At 42.4% G+C, this 20,295-nt stretch overlaps 1 protein-coding gene across 1 annotated transcript; it reads left to right on the forward strand.

The window, feature by feature from the left end:
* Positions 1-6,756: 6,756 nt before the first annotated feature.
* Positions 6,757-12,475, forward strand: LOC125392928 (ferritin heavy chain B-like). The gene is made up of 4 exons (XM_085685653.2): positions 6,757-9,279; positions 10,079-10,222; positions 11,240-11,362; positions 12,153-12,475. Exons 1-4 carry the CDS (start codon positions 9,169-9,171, stop codon positions 12,258-12,260), a joined length of 486 nt encoding a protein of 161 aa, XP_085541779.1. The 5' UTR covers positions 6,757-9,168; the 3' UTR covers positions 12,261-12,475.
* The last annotated feature ends 7,820 nt before the right edge of the window (positions 12,476-20,295 follow it).

The following is a 20,295-nucleotide window of genomic DNA, read 5'->3' on the forward strand; positions in this document are numbered from 1 at the left end:
GTGGGCATTGCTAGAAAGGTAGTTTTCCAGCTCACAATTATTAGGCCTTTGCTATTGATAGCTTTTCTTCCTTAGCAGTCTGTAGAGCACCTTCTGGCCCTATGGAAACTGTCCAGCAGAGAGAAGCCTTCCAGCTCAGTTTCCACTTGATTTCTCTCTGTTTTGCGGTTGAAGTTTGTGGTTTCTTCAACAAGGTAGTATCACCTAGTTTATGGTGGGCAGGCAAGAGCAGTGACAGTCTCCTGCCTTGTGTTGGAGTCTCCCTGACCCATAACTTATAAGGTAGTGTCCTACACCTAGTGCTGGGATTTTCATTTAACAACCTATAGCTTCTGGGAGCAGTGATATCCACCCTGGCAGGGTACCACTCTTCAAACTTTTTATATTTTTTGATTATCTTATCAAGTGGGTCTATTAGGGTTTAATGTGCGGAAGGGTACTTTGGTGGATTGGGCTCAAAGAATGACACAAAGTCTCATGCCATGCAACAGACCTCACACAAGAGACTTATTGAGATGGAGGTAAACAAAGACAACCTCTGATCAAGAGTGGAGGAAGGAAGGAACAGACTGTGAAGCCACTGGCTTTGTAAAGGGAATAGTGCAGATAATAGGGGAATATGTGACTCGTAGCTACGGTGGAGATGGTGATAATGGTGGGTGGTGATGATGCGGCTGCTGGTGCTGAGTTACTGAAGGAGAGGTGGGGATGCTTCCGACATTCTTCCCTCTTGTTTACTATAAAAGGAGAGGAGATAGAAAGGGGTGACTGGTGAAGCAGGAATGAGGGTGCTGTGCTCTTCCTGTTGACTAGGTCAACATCTTCAGGGTTCTGTTGATCCTCACCATCAGGATACATTATGTACTGATGAGTCCCCAGCTCTGTGACTTCAGGTTGCTAATCTTGTAACAATAACTGATTGTTTGATTAGACATTTTTTTAATTCATTGTTGAAGAAATTGATAAAGCAGGGTACAATTGGTAAAAGCAGGAAAATGAGAAGCGGGGATCAGGAAGGGAAGTGTCTAATTCCATCTGAGGTTCACAAAGGGCCCAGGGATGGAGGCATCACTTTGTCTTCTTACATTTTTGGAAGTCTGAAGTTGTTGGATCAAACTCCTCTCACCAAGATCCACGTGACGCTGACTCTCATAAATTCTCCTCCAACGGCCACATATACACTATGGTACATAGGTGCACACACACAAGAACTCACATACACATGGGTGCATAGATAACTGTTTCAAAATGTAAAGTAAACGAAGGCATCCACTCACCTAGAAGAGTTACTGCTAGTGTAGGGTCAGAGGAGGCCAAGGAAAGCTGGTGGCTATAATCCAGCTCATAGCTCCACGTGCACCTGGCCGAAACTGAAATAACCAGGGAATGGAGACGCACCATGTCTGCGGAGATTGGTTGACAAGAAGAAAGCTGAGAAGTAGAATTGAAAGTAGGCTGTGGAACACAACAGAATTAAGAAAGCCTGCCTTTTCACATACAACCAGAGGTCCTGAGTTCAACTCTCAGCAACCACATGGTGGCTCACAGTCATTTATAATGAGATTTGATGCCCTCTTCTGGCATGCAGGCATATAGGCAGATAGAGCATTCACACATTAAAGTAAAAAAATAAAAAATATGACAGAAAGACACATCTGCCATCAAGTCGTATATCTTCACTCAAGGCTTGCCGACTGCAGGTGCTGTGTGGGCCTGGGGATGCCCCTTCACCCCTAGTACTAGTCCGTTAGAGCCTTGAGAGCCGCTGGAGATGAAACAGGGCCTAGGCACTGCTTGCCCAAGGAGTTCTACAGGGAATCAGAGGGGCACTAACTGGTGAGTTCCTGGAAAAAAAATCCTAGGGAAGGAACTGTCTGGGACCAAGTTCACCCCAGTTCTGTGCCTAACACTGCTCACTTGATGACTTTAAAAACATAAAAACAGGAAAAGTAAAACGATTGTGTCATTACGCCAGCAACAAAGTCCTGGCCTGGTAATTGAGACAGGTGGAATTTAAAATTGCTTATTCTACTGCAAGATTCCATCAAATGTGTCTTACATTTATTACCGATAACCAGGGAAAACAAACACCTACACTGCGGGCCACTCATCCTGTCTTCTTTTCTCCTCAGGTCTGCACAGGAAACATGAGGGCAGAAGCTAGTGCTCTTGACAGGCAGCATTCTGTTCCTATAGAATACCAAGCCCTAGGAGGAAAGGCAAGTTGAGAATTATCATTCCTGGTAGGGTCCAGTCATTCGCCTGTTAGAAATGTCTGGCACTTTCTGCTTAAGAGAAGTCACATGAAATAAAATAAATCTCTCCGGTCTATTTTTCTGGAACAAACAAACAAGCAATCCTTTGCTTCTGATAATATAAAACTAGTAAAAATATAACTTTATAACATTAGACAAGTCACAAAAGTTGGTCCTAAGCAAATAGTGTACTAGCTTCCAGTCTTCCCCATCCTAGTTCTGCTGTGCAAAATCACTATGCAATGCTCAGGTGAGTCCTGAAAATATCTGACTGGTATGAGTCGAATCATCTTCCTGGGGCTTCAGACCACCCCTTGTATTAGTTGCTTTTCTTGTCACTGTGACAAATGCCTGTCAGAAGTCACTTGGAGAAGGAAGAATTCAAGTCGAATCACAGATTCAGGGTGGGAAGGCAACGGCAGTGTTCACTGCAGTGGTTTCTGTCCATGGTAGCAGGGACACAAGGCATCTGACTCAACACATCTATTAGGAAGTAGAGAACTTGAGCCAGAACGAGGACCAGCTATAATCGTGCATCCCCACCGACGTGGCCTGTTCAGCTAACTACATCACATATCGGAAAAGTTCTAAGACCTCCCCAACGGTACAATCAGCTGGGCACCAACTCTTCAAACATATGAACCTGTGGGGGGCAGCTCACAGACAACCATAAGACTTCTTAGAACAAACAGACAAAGAGCCTGAAATCAAAACATAGGACAACAGGTAATCGTAAAGAAAACAAAAAGCCTTGAGTTTTTCGTGACAGTACCATGGAAGGTACCAGGACAGAAGATGGCACAGAAAAGCAAGTGGCTCAGTGGGAAAATATCCCCTGTCCAACCAACAGAGAACATAAGTACAAGGGGAGGTTAGGGCTAAAGGCTCTGTAGTGACTGGAGCTTCAGGAAATCTGGTCGAACAGCAGCTAACCTGGCACAAACACAGACCCTGTGGTAGTAAGGGTGTGAAGTTATGCTACAGTCATTTATTTGAGGTTGATGATTGGTACCCTGTTTTGCTGACAATGAGACAGTATAGAAAAACTAAAAGAATAAGAGTATGAACTCCAGCGACCTCACGGGTGGCCAAAGATTTGTTTTCTTCTCTTTTTAAATTATACCAGGGAGACTACAATCAGTGAGCATAGAAGTCAAGATGAATGGGAAAAAGTTGGAAGTGGTGAAATAGCTTTCATTGGTCCGTTCCTTCTTCCCTCTTTCTCCTTCTGATTTCTGGCCCCCGTGATAGGGCAGCTTCAGTGTAACTCCTGCTGACAAGATACTCTGCCTCATCTCACAACAATGGGGCCAGACAACCTTGGTCTGGAACTTTTGAAACCCAGAGTCAGAATAAACTTTTCCTTCCCTTCAGTTATTTTCTCAGGCATCTCACCAAGCAGTGAATGTTCTTAATAGCGCAATACCTAACCTCAGCTGCAATGGACAATTGCGAGAATGCCGTAAGGTAACTATCGCTAATCAACCGGAGCCCAGAACCAGTCATTTTCTTTTTATCAGCACTGTCTATGTGTTAGTTCATATCAGTCTTGTGTGTGCAGAGGGCCATTGCAGCCACGCTCACATGACACATAAGGAAACTGAAGCTTGGGGAGGATTAGAGGACAGACACAAAGTCTAGATCTCGTCTGTAATTCTCCCTTAACGTTCTTGTACTTATTGCTCTGCCTTTCATAAGACGTAAAGTTGCCACTAATGCAATGTCAGTAAAATTTACTAAGTACATGCAGATTACTGGGAACTTCAGGGTTGCAGAGAAGCTATCAACACCACCCTCTTCCAGCCCCCAGAAGTAGCAATCCATTTGAGTCATGAGATTGTGTTTTCAAGAGCATTATCTCATTTTGCATGACGCTGAAGGACCATGAAAATGACCCACAAGCAGAAACCAGATCATTCTTAATATTCAGTGGGAAATACTGCATCTTTCTGGAGGCTTTAATAGCTTTGCCAATATGAAAGAACTAAGTTTTAGGAAATTAGGAGTGAGAATAAATAAAAAAATGTTAGCTAGAATGTTTTCTTTGTACTTTTGAGAACGACTTGAGCCATGTTTGCCTTCTTGTCCTTATTGTGTCCGATGTCTGGAGGAAGAGTCTTCCAGAGCTTTGCTGAGTTGTCACGTTCATTTCTACAAGTGGATCAATTTGTAAGGTTAGAGTGTGTTGGCTTTGATTCTCTGAAATACTCTAACAAGTCCTTTGATGTCACCTTCTCTATGGTCTTCATCTAACATAAACTGGTTCTTCATGCATGTCCAAGAGTCTGCCTTTGGGAAGAGCTCATGGTGGTTAATTTTGTGTATCCATGTTGGGTCACATTTCCTAGATATTTAGCCAAACATTACCATGTATGCTCCTGTTGAATTGGATTTTAGATGAGATAAAAGTTTATAATGTGGATGGTGAACCTCCATTCTTCACCTGAAGATTTTCCTGAACAAGAAGGGTTACTTCAAATTTCTGCTGTAGAAACAGTCATACTTGAACTTCAGTGTGTTCTTCTTAGCTCTCCAGTCTGCTGCTGTTCCTTTCTCCAGCATTACAGATTGTGGACTTGGCAGACTCCAAAGTCCTTAAGACAAAGATCCCTTCTCTGCCTTCTCTTTGTCTCCTTCTCTGTGCCTCAATTTGTCTCTGTGTCTGTGCCTCAGTTTGACTCTGTCTCTACATACAAATAATATATGTGTATTTGTTTGTTATATGTGATTTTTAAAGATATGAATGTTAAAGACATATGCATGCCCATGCTTACTCCGTGTTATTATTTTGCTGACCTTCCCTGTCACCTGGGTACCCTCTCAAAAGCTCCACCCACCCTCAACCTCCCCGCCTTTCACTGAGGCAAGCATATCCCTGCCTCCTCTCCTGCATTCTCTCTTTCTTACCTCCTCTGAAGAGGTAACTTCTTCCCCCTTTTCCCCTTTACTCTCTTCTTCTCTTTCCCCTTCTCTCCTTTCCCCCTCCTCCCCTTTCCCCTTCCCTTTCCTCTCCATAACCCACTAAATAAATTCTATACCCACACACTCTCTCTGCATTATGTACCTGTCTGTCTCTCACCTGACAAGGGGACCCACCTAGGCTTCTGGGGACCCGCCAAGGCCTCGGGTGACCCACTGCTGCCTCTCGTGGGACCGGTCCCCCACTACCATATCTTTAAAAAAAGAATAACACTCCTGGTTCTGCTTCATTGACTAGGTTGTTAGAGATGTATAAAGATGTATAGATAAGTAGATGTAATTCCTCTGTATCTTCTGTAAGTTCATTTAAGTCTGACAAGAATTGTACCTTGTACTGTTATCACTTTCCATTTCCTTCACACCCATCCTCATCCTCTCTTACTTTTGTTCATTTTATAATGTGGCACATTAATCTACCACTGGCAGACAAAGAAATAACATGGCTACCTTTCTGTAGTACCCACCTAGCGTGAACTGAGCGGCAGACCAGAGAACCCAAACACCAAATGCTTGAAGTTTACTTAAAAAGTAACATGATTGACCAGTGAGCATTGTGAATACTGCTATTCACATAGAGGTCTGTAGACTGACGAGCTAAAGTTTGTCTCTTTCACAATACACGCATTGTACTGTGTACAGTAAGTATAATTGAGGTAGCTGACATTTGAGCAGTGTGCTTGAGCAACTGTGACATTTAACGAAAAGCAGGGCAACAAATTGTAATTTGTGCCCAAGGAAATACAGTGACAACTGGCACTTACTTCTCAGTTATCTAGATTCACAATTACGAAGGCCTCTCAAACAAGGGAAAGGGGTTCCCACAAAATTGGTAGCCCTTCTATAAGAACCCTATCACTTCACCAACTAGAACTGTAGAGATAGCTGACACTTGCAGCTTAATAGTTATGAACAATTGGCACACAGGAAATTCACACTAAAACATGCGCACACACAGTGTGAGTTGTGATGGAGACAGTTTTCTCCCTACAATCCATTACCTCCACCCCCTTTAACAACGCTGCTCTAGGTTTCAGTGGGGCAAATGGTCCCCTCTCTGAAATCGTTAATTGCACCCTCTTTTGAAGCTTCTGACCAAATATTGGTTAGTGAAATGTGGAGGAATCTCTTAGATATGGCTATGCTTTACTCTGGCCTTTGCTAGTCTGTCTTGGATATAGTCAGATTGAAGGGAATTAAATCAACCGCTGTGAACCACAAAATGGAATCTGTGTGTGGAGTAAGAGTACTATGCTCCCTAGACTGCTGTCTCTGTACAGCTATATAAAAAAGAAATACAATCCAATTTTGTTCTAGTCGCTGTATGTGTGTGTGTCGGGGAGGGGGGGGGCTGTTTGGTTACAGACACGACCTGGGCCTAGCAAGTGCAATGCACTGCTTTCTGTTTGGGAATAGACAGCTGCTTACATATACAACAATAAGTAGTGGCCTTTCTCCCTTCCAACCCTCAATGAAAGACAACAAAAGGGAACAGGATTAATAAATATTCTTTTTCTACAGAAGGAAACTGGACAGGTCCTGCTGAGGAGGATTAGGAGACCAGCAAAGCCGCTGTAGCTGTGTTGAATGAAGGAAGCCTGCCTCTCAGAGTGGCTGTGGTCCATCCCACTGGTCGTTTCTATACACAACGGCTACAGATTTCCATCCGGACCACCAGATACACTGGAGTAGAGACTCCCAATATAAAACTGAATTCTCAAGAACAGCTGAGGCCTGGGACAATCATCTGGCATTCACCTACACAGTAGCTCTCAATCTGGCTAGAGTCTTATGATCTCCTTCCTGACCTTTGCAGGCTAGGCACACACATGGTGCACATACATATATGCAAGCAAATACTCATACAATGAAACAAGAAGAAATGTCTTTAAAAATAATGGTGAATGATCTGCTCAGGTGCCATATTTTTGGCCTACTCTTGAACTCCAAAGCCCAGCTATTCCAAAATGCTCTAGCATGTCCACCTCTCCAGGATGCTGCCATGGAGGACCTACAACTTGTACCTGTCAAGCCAACACAGCTGTCTCTAGAGAATGCCTCCACTTTCATCTTATTCAAAGATTCCCACCTGTGTCATAGATGCCAGGCAGAACATTACTGAACACTTTTCGGAATGTTCTTTAACCCCTTCTCTTCAAGATATGGCCCTTCCTAGGCAGTACCTAGCAGTAGGCTAGGAATGCAACACCTCAGGCTCCACCAATCACAACTTTGCGTTTGAACAAAAGTCCCAAGTGATTCCATTCCTATGTGAACTGTGGTCTGAGAGACACTGTCTTAAACCACCTCTCCTTTTCTAGAAGTAATCTCAGACTCTATTGGAAACAAAGGCAGGGTTGGGTCAAGAAGCAAAAATGATAGGTAAAAGACACATTTGCAATCGCTCCTTCTTTAAGATCACCTTGTTTAACTCTGTACCAAGTTTGAACATTTGGCTCCTGGGCATGAGTTCTCCCTCAAGAGGCTTCTTCATCATTCACCACCTCACAGGGATGGACTTTGAAGCAACTGCTATTTCCTTAAAACCATCTCACACATCAAGATTCTTGCCGCTCACCCTCCTGAAGCTTGGATTAGTCTAGCACCTAGACAGCTGCCATTTCTATTCACTTCAAGCAAACAGGGGTTAGCTCAAAGTTAAGGTCTGCCAGATGAGGAAGTTTGAGCTTTCTTTGTAGGGCAAACCCATTTTCTTCAACAGTGACTCAGCACATCCCTTCAAGCACGCCGTTACCAGTCTTAAAATAGAGAAATAGATGGAGGCTGAGACACAGAGAGACCTTTGAAAAAAAGAATAAGAAAAGAGTCAAAAAGATACTAATTTGGAGATAGGTAAATTCCTGCCTCATCTCTTAGCTATAGCTGTGTGTGGCAAGCTGCAGGTGGAAGGCCTTTCTTCTATCTCCACTTCTACATCTTCCTTCGGCTTACAAGGCTAACTTAGAGTGCCAGATTATTAATGAAACCCTTACGACTCCTCCTCTAACTGAGAGGATTATGATATTTCAGAACTCTACCCTAGTCTACTGGAAGCTCACTTCTGTACGAGGAGGGAAGGGGTTGTAGTGTTTCCTATAAACAAATGTGTTCTCAACATGCTTCTTAGATCTGATGTACATCAAACATTACTCTTCAGGAAGTATACTTGCATTCTCAAATAAAAAATGAAAGGGAGAAAAAAATGAAAGGGAGGAAAGTTTGTTCAAGGTGGGGGTGGGGAGGTCAAGGTCATCACAAGGGAACCCACAGCTGACCTGGGCTCATAGGAGCTTGCAAACTCTGGATCTACAGCTAGGGAGCCTGTATGGGACCTACCTAGTCCCTCGACATATGTGTGACAGTGTATATTTTGATCTACTTGTGGTGAGAACAGGGCCTGACCCTCCCTCATACTTTGGCTGGCTTCCAGGAACCTTTTCTTTATACTGGGTTGCCTTGCCCAGCCTTAATACAAGGGGAGGAGCTTAGTCCTACCTCAACTTGATATGTCAGAATTTGTTGACATCCATGAGAGGCCTGCCTCTTTCTGAACAGACACAGAGGAGGAGTGGATTGGGAGTGGAGGATGAGGGGAGAGAATTGGAGGAGAGGAGGGAGAGGAAACTCCAGCTGGCATGTAAAATAAATGAATAAATTTAATTAATAATGATAATTAAAAGAAGAAAACGAGAAGAAAGATTGGCCATTGAGGAAATCAGAAGACAAATCCTTACATCCCCTTCTAACCCATTTTTTTGCCATTTAACTTGATTTCCTTACCCAGGCACAATGCCTGTGCTGGTAGATTGGCAGTTGTGGTCTCAGGTGGTCATGGTTTCATCCATTGCGAGGAGTGGGCTGTGACCACTCTTAGTATTTAAGAGGCTCTCCAGTGAGTAGGCAGCACATCCTATGGCTGAAATTTCCTGTTGCTGAAATGGCACCTAAGAAGAAAGCAAAAGTGGATATCGTTCCCGACGAGCCTTTAACTGCTATACACCAAGTCGCCTGTATGCTGATGAACATCAGTGATGTTTATTACTTCTTGGTTAGTAGGGCTCTTGGGCAGCTATGGGGGGATGTTGCTCTGATCTGGGTGATGATACACTTGCTAACTTCTTACCTTGGAGTTTAACATTAGGTGAAACAGTGGTTCAATAGGGAGACTTTGCAAATTTATAAGTCTGATAGCAAAGTACGGCTATGAAAAGGAAAATCACAATTCTCCAGTTGAGTTCCCAAAGTTATTTGGGCAATAGCCAATGGTGGCAGAATAGTTTTTTTTATTTGTTTTTTGTTTTTCAAGACAGACTTTCTCTGTGTAGGTCTGGCTATCCTGGAACTTACTCTGTAGATCAGGCTGGCCTCTAACTCACAGAGATCCTCCTGCCTCTGCCTCCTGAGTACTGGGAAGCATGTTCCACTACTATCTGGTTCAGAATAAACAGTTTAACACCTTAATGCGATTTCATACTCAATATTAGTATTCTAGGATTAGTACGATAAAACTACTCTTAGATTTTTAGTAAATCTGTGCTAGGCTTCTGTCATGGATCTATATGGTTACTGAATGAACCTGATAGTGTGTATGGTAACATATCTGACCCATAGACAAGCCATATTGTAGAAAGACTAGGGACTGGTCCAGGTGACTGCTCTTTGGTATAGCCTGAGTTCAGGGAAAGAGTAATTTCTAGAATTCAAAGAACAAACCAGCCACCCAGGAACAACCAAAGACCTTTTCTAGATGACCACTGAGACAACCAACTGTTTTCATAAGATTACTACCTAAAAATTTAACTTCTCCTATCTCCATCTCTTCCCCCAAATTCTTACCCCAATCCTAGAGTTACTATTACAACGATCAGGTGGCAGTGGCTGGTTTTGGAGCACATATTCAGGACCAGGCTGTGACAAGATGGCACGAAGCCAAAAAGTCTCTGAAATACATCACAGGAAGAGGTAATAAGGTCTGCCTTCCAGATATTCAGGTGACTGAAATTCTACTCTGATAATTTCTTTGGGAGCTTTTTACTAGATCTTAACTACAACTGCTTGCTACTTAAACTTACTAGTTAGTTCATTTACGTTCTTAGTAGCTGAACATGAGTTGTTTTCTTCAGGCCTAAAGCTTGACCACAACAGACCTGTTTAGCTTTTCTCAGTGAGCCAGCCATGGAGATCTCTGGATCACAAACCCGAGTCCAACACAAGGACAGTGAGAAATGCAAATTCAGGACTTTCACCCTGACCCAAGGAACCTGATTGTGAATGGGGCCAAGAAGCTGTGTCTTAAACTCCTCAGATGATCCTAATACTCTGAAGAGCTTAGAGGCAGAGCTCTCAAGAGCTTTCCCTGGGGCTGCTACCAGCCTTTTCAGTTTACAGAAAACTCAGGTAGACCCTCAAGGATTTATTATCATTGTCTCATCAATGTCTCTTACTACATTGGTCTCACTGAATGCCAACACTCCAAAGAAACAGTCTGATCTTAAGACTGTTGTATCCTAGCTCAGGGGTGATTGGGGCAGCAACACACACCTTCAGTCCTAGCACTTGGAAGGCAGACGCAGGCAGATCTCTGAGTTTGAGGTCAGCCTGGTCTACAGAGTGAGTTTCAAGACAGCCAGGGCTACCCAAAGATTGTCACATCCATTCATCTGTAATGTCATTTTAGATGTATTTTAATAAAGGAAGTATATATCTTCTACACAACATAGTCGAACCATCATTGTAGAATTTCAAAGCCAATGGAACAATTATTAACTTGTTCAATTTGCCCTTAGTACCTTTGCTATGCAGCAACTGAATTTGTCAAGGATCTTTTTACTGTCCTGAGGTCCAAATCAATTAATCAAGATTACTGCAGGTGAGCCAGGTGCCAGTCGTTAAGACTTTGACTCCTGTGCTATATGAAGTGTGAAATCCTTCTCACTCGCAAACCTAGTCCTCATCTTAAATAGAAATTACCCGAGGTAGGAAATTGACTACCTGTTCATTTCCAACAGAGGCCTGAAATAAACAACTGGGAACATATTAACTGTCTGACAACTGCTCTAGATATGGAAAAAGAGTTAACCAAGGTCCTGCAAAATCTTCATGCCTCGGCCTTTAATATTGGAGATACCGATGTAAGTAGCCAACTGATTTTGATAATCTCTGGGATCCCTTCCTGATAGTTGGTGAGCACTCTGGCTCAAAGTGGACCTTCTCTTTCACTAAGCCCATAGCATCTCAGGAAGTCAAATTGAAGAAAATGTAGTTCAGAAGTTCTCCACCCCGATTAGGCAATGAGCTCAACCACGCGGCTCTAAGAAGGTGTAAGCAGTTGAACCTTGTGTCCGAGCACTAAGTCTTTGAAAATGGGTTCTTTGTATCCAGTCAATCTCCACGTGATGCAAGTAAACAGGATTAAGCACTTGTCAAGGGGCTGGAGAGATGACTGAGTGGTTGGGAACATTGACTATTTTTCCAGTGGACCCAGGTTCAATTCCCAGCAACCACATGGCAGCTCACAACTGTCTGTAACTCAGGTTCCATGGAACCAAACACCCATGGCAAAACACCAATACACATAAAATAAAAATTAAAAAGAAAAATTTGTCAAGAAAACCTTATCCCTTAAAATGATCTCCACCTTAAATATTCTCCATCACTCATTCATTGCAAGTGGGTACTTGCGTCTACCTAGAGGCTTTGAATGTCTTTGATCTGCTCTTTGGGTTTGGGACCTTCAATATGCATATGAATCACCTGATCTGTTTGAAGTTGCAGGTATTGATTTAATGGGTCTGATAGAGCATGGGAATGTCTTTCTGTTATGATCTGGGCACTGCTGGTTCATGGGCTAATATTTGAATCAACTGCCTCTCAGTGCATAAATGGTCTTTAATGGAGTTCTTTTCTATTTTATTTATGTAGACATTAAACTTTGTGAGAGAGTTAATACCTAAACAGAACAAAAATGAAGAACGTTTGGAAAGGGAAATTGCTGAGCTGAAGAGGCAAAATGAGAAGTCTCCGATGTAGGAGGAAGAGGAGGAGAAGGTAGAGGAAACATGCCTGTACCCTGTCACCCTGACTTGGAAGTTACCAAGGAAATAACTGAGTGGTAGCAAATAGCATCAACCATTTTATTGCCGGTCTTAGAGTCAGTAATTTAAAGTCTGTCTTTTCCACTTGCCTGAGGAATTTTTTCCTTCTTATTGTCTCATGGATGAAAATAAATCTGTTCTGCACTGTAATTTGTATAAAGAGGTTTCTGTACATGTACATGGGTTAGGTGTACCACTACGTGGTTGACCAGGACTTCCTGGGATGATATTATATGCATTTTAAAAGGTATCTCCCACGCTGTGCTATGGTCCCCCAAACACTCAGTGACAGTCACGATTAGGTAAATTCTAAAGAAATTAAAGGAAGAGATGTGGAAGGTGGATATGATGAAAACATGTCTTATCTGACATTTTCAAAGAATAAAAAATTGGGTAAATTCAAATACAAGAAACTGCAGTAGAAGAAGTAGTAAAACTTGATCTCAATGCTCTACCCTCATTGTGTACATATTTTATGCCTAGAAAGTGGGGTTTTTCTTCACATTAAATGAAATTTTAAAAGGAATTTTTCATGCAGAAAGGTGACCCTTACCTGAAGGGCGTAAAGCAAATAGCTAATGCTGCCAGGTGCTTTCTCAAGGCAGCACCAGATGTGGCTGGGCTATTCAGAGGTAATTAACTCTCTGTAGTCTGGAGCATACTGCAAAATTATTTTCAGGCGCAAACAAAGATGTAGATGTAGGTCAGATTTTTCAAAGCTGATGTGGGTAATTCAGGATAGATATGAAGGGCTGATGTGGTCAGTATAGGGTAGAACTCTCAGAGCTGATGTGGGTAATACAAGAGGATAGTCTTCTCAGACCTGATATGGGTAGTGCAGGATAGACCTCTGAGGGTTGATGTGGCTAGCATTCCCTGAGAACAAATAGGAAGCTCTTTAGGATTGTGTCCCAGCTACAAAGCTTATTAGCCCCATGCATGAGTTTTATCTCTTTATTGCCTCAGTTTAGTCTGTAAAATGGAGTTAATATTTCATAAGGTATAAATTCATACGTGAAAAGTACTTAGAACACCTCCTGCCTGAGTTACATATCCTGTTTCTATACTGTTACTTACAAGCATGAGGAAGCTGATATCTAAGAAACATTTCTAGTAAGAAAATAGCACAGGCGAAACCAGAGGACTATCTTAAGAAAAAGGCCAATTTTGTTAAAACACAAAGATATGGGTATAAGAATCACCCATAGATACCTTTCAAAAACTTTAAAAGGATCAGTATTCAAACTGCCAATTAAGCATTCTAGAAGATATCTCAAATTCTCAGCTTGGGCTAATAGGAAGAGCCTGCCTCAAAATAAAAGACAGGAAAGAGCAAACATTTTGTTTTGCTTTGCTTTTTGGTACTACTTAGTATTTTTCTAAAAACATCACAATCAACCTTAACGTTTGTTTTAATTATTTATTTTATGACACAAGGTCTCATGCATTCCAGAATGTACTTGAACTGATTCTTCTGCTGGCTCCACCTCGTAAGTGCTTAATGGCATTACTTCCAGTTTTATGCAGCGCTGAGGATGAAACCCAGCTCCCTGTAGGTGCTAAGCATGTAAGCAAGCATTCTACTAACTCAACTACATCCCCCAGGGGTCCTCAGTGTTGTGATCACCTTGAATGTGAAGGATAGCTCACTGCTTTTTGGGGTGGAGTATGTTCTTGCAACCCAAGCCCAGCCTCTGCCTCAGATAGGGCAGCTCCTGCACTTGTGACAAACAAAGGACTTCTTTAGACTGTGAAACGGCCCTTAAAAGGCATCATTTCCAGGTTGAAACCCAGATTCTCAACTGTGAACTAAAACCCGCTTTAAGGAAGGCGACCGTAGGCTGCAGAGATAATGGAGTCGCCCCTCCCTATTCCCCGAACTCTGCTATTTCCAGAATCTGCAGCACAGCACCTGTGTGGTGTGTGCGAAGGAAGGAGGGAGACAGTGAACAGGATGCGATGCGGTCAGGGAGCAGCGAGGACAGACAGGTTGGGCGAGAGTTTGTAAAGGAAACAGCAGAGCCTAACCTGGAGCGTGTCGTACAGCCCTCCTGCCTGACCAGGCTGCAAAAGACAAAAGGAAAGCCGTGAGAGGCTCCACAGTCGGCACAAAATCAAACAAAAACAAAACACGGCTCTCACCTTAGCGGGAACGAGAGACAGTTTATTACAGAGACAAATGTGAGTGTCGGTGGACCAGATATACAGATTAAGTTATCCCAAGTCTCATATGAATGTAGTCATAGTTTCACAGAACGTTTGCAGTAAGAGAACAGAGAAAGCTTATATCAAGACGTTTTGCGAATGCACTGGTGGCTGCATAGGCTAGGTCTCTAACCGTGAACCAGGGCAACCTCTGTTAGAGGTCCCAGATACTAGGATTTTAAGTAAGTGGAAACTAGCTATCTGTACGGTCCTGGAGGATTTACAGAATTCACACCAGTGTTAGGTCTAACACATAGAGTAGGCAATAAAGAATATTTAGGTGCTGTGCCCTGCACGGCTCCAGTGTCTGACCTGACTAGGTCAGCCAGGGAATGAAGAAGGGACAAACACTGATACATGGACACATGAACATAAAAACTGGAGTCTGACGAGAAGCCTCATTACCTGGAAGCTCAAATTTTTTTTATTTTATACAAAGCAAGGAGGCAGGTTTTGCCAATCTTGGTAGGAACAGTTTCTATTGGGGGGCAGTCTTCTGGCTGTAAACAACCACAGTGAGAAAGCTATGGTGGACGTTTTCAGCACACACTGTCAACACTCACACTCAGACCCAAGGATGGTTTTGCTATTACTCTTATCCTCACCCAGGAAAGGCTTGGCCACTCCCATGCACCTGAAACGCTGGGTTTTTTGATAAGGCCATCACCACGTCAGCAATACACATTTCGTCAGGACTTCATTTGCTCCCCACACTTGGGGAGCTAAAATAGCCCAAGACAGTTAGACTCTGCACCTGCAACATTCCATCTCCCCACAGCCATTGAACTTTTAACTGTCCATAAGCCTTCTAGAATGTTAAGGTAGGTGCAGCCCCCCTCCCTTACAGTGCTTTCGGTTAACAAACCACAGACATCTCAGCCAACACTTTGAGAAATGGTTTTAGGTATGAAACCTAAGTCATGACGTGCAGCAGATAGAACTTGGAGGCAGAGACAGTACATACGCTCCAGGGTCCTCCCTGACTGGTACAGGATGTAGGACATGCTGAGAGTTAGACCCAGTCCTCCTGCTTAGCCAGTAGAAGGCCTGGCACTTTTTCATCTCTTAAAACTTATACAATACTCCATTTCAAGAAGCCCTGGGGATACAGGAGGAGGGAGAGGACAGAAATTCTGACCCACAGAGCCAATCTTGAACAGAATAGTTTTTCCATGCTACAACTCAAAGATATTGCCCCATAACTATCTCGTAAACACCAGTGAGAGAGACTTGTTTCAGTATGCATCACTGTCGACTGCAATGTGAGCCTTGGTGGGCTCCTAGGATGCTACAGGTGCTGTAGCTCTATGACTCAACGTGACCCACCTGTTTGTCAGTCTAAGTGGCCAAGGGGCCCAACCTCAAACAATACAGAGCAGGGTAAGTCCCCAGACACTGTGGCTAGGGCAAAGTTGTAAACACAAGATTTTGCCCTGGATCTCAGTAGCAATGTCCTGTGTTCCTCATCCCCAAGATCTGCAGGCTTACAGAGACTCTACATGAGCTTCAGTATCAAAAGAAGATAGGCAGGCTAGTCTATCCTTCCCTTAGTCTAACTGGAACCAGTTGAAGCAGTTGTGATGCGCTTGGACCAGGAAGCCCCCTCAACAGTAGGCAACCAATGTAAGCCTTGGCCCAACCCCAGGATTGAGCAGGTCTAAAAGACTATGGGCTCTAGGTGTGATGCACTTTAGAGGGGCATTGGTAGCCAAAGCTGAACTCTTCACAGTGACTCCAATCAAACTTAAGCAGACTCTTCCGTGTCTAACCACAGTTGGTAACTGGATGAGGTATCTTGGTCTAGCTGTCCCCAAAGAATGAATTAGGTGGATGGGATACTCAGTTCATTTCATTGTATGAATATTCACACGAATAAATAGAAGAGTCTATGAAGTGTGAAGCTGAAGTGTTTGAGGATGTTGCTAGAATTCCTTCCACAAGGGAGATGTAAAAACATCTACCCCCTCCTTCTAAGATCCCAATAACAAATCCCGGTAAGCGCCCACCAAAGTCCATTCAGGGAACCAACGAGTCTACTAGAATTACAAGAATAATGGGCAATGGGTTGTCGGTAGGAGCTAGAACAGCTGTAAAGGAGCCGCCCTGGAAAGGCTGCGCCCAGCATGAACGATGACTTCCTAATAGCTTCCTGCATGGAGTTCCCTCCCTGAATCCTTTCCCATCCTTATACTCTTCCCCTCCCTGAGGCGACATGAAACTGGATGTTACTGGAGAGGAGGAGTAGCTGGATATTTCAGCGAGGGTTCCATGACCCTCACTGACAACTCCTTCCATGAGGGAACATCGACAGCCAGCAAGGCCAGCTGGGACAGTCTTAGGTAAGTGGGCACAGCTGAACTCATGGGCCTCTTGGCTGAGAAGACAGCCTGTGCAACAGGAGATAACCACATTAGTATCCACAGTTTACCTGGAAATACATGAAACAGTGGATTAATGAATGATAAAGACATGGGAATATTTATGTGAAAAAACATATAATAAATTAATGATACAAATCTACTTTTTCTCCAAATATTTTATATACTTCAATTTTGTTGTATAGGTAAATATTGCCATGATAAAAAGCTGGTAAATATTCATCTTTAGTCCATATATTACTCTCACAATTACAATTGTTCTAATTTGCACAAAGTTTTGCCTGGAGAAATTTCAGTTTTTATATATAGACTTATTAGCCTTTTTCTTTTTGTTTTTTATGTTATGGAAATGGCCTTATTCACTAGTCAGCCACCGACCTGTTTTTACCCAATTCATGGTCTTGTTTTTGTAATTTTCTTGTTCCATTTGGAATTTATTTTGGATAAGACTAAAATGATGGTGCTAAAGGACCTTTATTTACTTATTAATTTGTTCAGGAACACTTCTCAAGTCATCTACCTAGACAGATTCACATAACAAGGACATCTCTAAATACATGGTGCATCCAACTCAAAAGCTACATGATTCATTGTGCAGCTTTCTGGTTCTCTTTCATAAACCAGGAAACCAAGTCATTAAAGTCCACGTCTCATTTAGTCTGTGCTTTACAAGTTTTCTGGGGGAATAATCACAGCCATAAGCTTGCTAAGCATAGAGGTTATCCCACCAGAGATTTCCCTAGCATAACCTAGAAATGGTGCTCACTGCTATGCTTAATGCCACTGGTTTGAACTGCAGGTGAAACTGAGAAGAGTTTTTGGGTTTCTTTTTTTATTATTTTATTTTACATACCTTGAAAGACAAACACAAGCCTTCATGCAGTAACTGATGGAAGCAGATTCAGAGACCCACAGCTAAGCACTGAGAAGGATTTTGTACCTGAGAAAGATGAGTTAAAAAACGTGGGTGTTACATGAGTAATCAATTTGGCCGTACTTCTTTCACTGTTGATAGTTTTTCCATTGATTGTTTTTATTGTTGTGTGTGTATATTTTCGTTGTTGTTGTTTTCTGAGGGATAAGTTCCTCTCATGGAAGTACACAGATCTTTAATGTGTATCTCCACAACTTCTTACCCATGGAGAATTCCATGTGAACACTAGTGAAATTAGGATGCACATTGTTCTCCAGTATCCGTGTTCTCTTCCAGTCAATATCTTCCACATGAATAGGCATCATTCTCACTTCTACCGTGTGCATGCTTTTGTCTGTTGATTTTATTTTGTTACTGTGTGGGATATTGAACCTATAACCCTATGCATCTTTTATCTAATTTTGAAAATCTGCAACATAATTCTACAATGTGCAGAATCTTGCCTGTCTTAATTTTTCTCGTGTTTATTCAATACTTCTCTTTGAATGAAGTCATCACACTGCATTTACTGTTTTTCATAAATGATTGAGCTATTTTCCATTTTGAGCTATTACAAAAAAAAAATCCGGCTATGTACACTCTTGCACAATTTTGGTGGCTCTGTCTCTATGTCCTCATTTTCATGAACTATATTTCCAGATGGTAAGATTTCTGGGATATTTAATTTAAGTCACTGATACACACACTCCCAAGACAGTTCCACAAATTTATACTCCCATAAGCAATGGAAAATGTTTTTGGTCCCATGATAACAGGGTATATTCATCCACTTCTTAGTAAATTTTAATTTGTATGACTACAAATTTAAATATTTAAAAATTTGTAATATTTAAGCTGGATGCCAGGAACTTCCACCCAGAACTCTTTCACAAGAGGTATCCTGGGATTCACAATTACTGTACAATAGTATACTGTCTCATCATGTCTGCATCAGACAAGGTCACTCTAAGATCACAACAAGATGAGAGAAACCACAGATGTTGTTCAAGCAATCCACAAAACATCAGCTGTCTTCTCTCCTGACTAATGCAAACAACTGTGTCCTTGCCCTATGCTGCTCTCTGTGTGGATAAGATAATAGTTGTTCACACCAGTAACTACCAACAGTGTTGTAGATCAAAACCACAATGACATAGCATCTCATGCCTGTTAGAATCTATCACCAGATAAAAATAGTACATGCTGGCTAGGATGCAGAGACAGGGACTTTCTTAAAAATTGCTGTTTGTTGGTGGAGGATTAAGTCCCAAGTGAATGTATATTGTTGATACAAACATGGCCTCAGATCCAGAGCAATGGCAAAGCCTTCTCCTGGTCAAGGACAGAGACTGGCTGTATATGCAGAAAGTATCAACTACAACTTCCATGACTGCAGTCCAGCACTGCCATCTACACAGACCCACTACCAAGGCTAGCTCACCCACCTCCTCATTCAGTTGTATTTAATAAATCTGGCTCCATGTTCAGTGATATATAATAAACATCCTAAGCTTTCAGGCTTCTATTGCAGTTCCATCAGAGCTCACAACCCAACTAATCCCAGCTTTTCCGTATGTGTGAGTCATTTCTTCATTCCCCATCACCCCAGTCAGGTCAAACCTAATGCCTTGCAGGTTGTTGCAGAAGGGAGAAATGCAAATTAGCACAATATGTTACCCTGCAATCCTGCCACAAGGTTATATATCCAAAAAAAAATGGAATAAGTACATCAAATGCATATGTGTAGGCCCATATTTACTTTAGTACTATTTACAATAGCCAAGATATGACATCAACCACGGTATTCATCAATTGATAAATAATAAATAAATAAAAGAATAAGTGTGCTATATATGCACGATGGAATATTACATCAAATCTTATCATTTATGGCAATGCGGATATAACTAGAAGGCACTATGTCAGGTAAAATAAATCAGGTAAGAAGAACAAAAGGCACATTCCACTCATCTGTGGAAACTGAGCTGAAAACATAGAAATACAGATTACAATGGGGTCCCGAGAGTTTAAGAAGGGGATAGGAGAGAGATAACAGTGAAGGGAGGGACAGTGTGTACCAAAATTGTAGGGCCTGGGTCTACCCTTGTTCCTGGGGTTCATCTTGAGGACAATTTCTGGTCAGCTAACTAAAACATTCTGTTTGTTCCTGTGCTCCCTCTGCCCTGCCTGGTGATTAGCTGTAGGGCATTGTTTACTCCATCTCATCTTTGGTGTGGTAATTTCCTATCTGCCTGGGCAGAAATCCTTGTACAACAGCGAGGTATATAAGGATTTCCCCAAGTTGAATAAACGGCATTCGGCATTCGGCTTATCTCCTTTCGAATGATCCAGGTCTCTTGTGTGTTCTTTCAATCTTCAGGCCCTTGCCCGACTCACATACGGTACAGTGGCGCGGCGAACTGTACCGAGAGGGTAACACAATGAGGTGTTACACAAAATAAAGTCAGAGGGGA

The sequence above is a fragment of the Myodes glareolus genome, chromosome 2 (genome assembly GCF_982192425.1).
Source record: "Myodes glareolus chromosome 2, mMyoGla1.1, whole genome shotgun sequence".
Taxonomy (NCBI): domain Eukaryota; kingdom Metazoa; phylum Chordata; class Mammalia; order Rodentia; family Cricetidae; genus Myodes; species Myodes glareolus.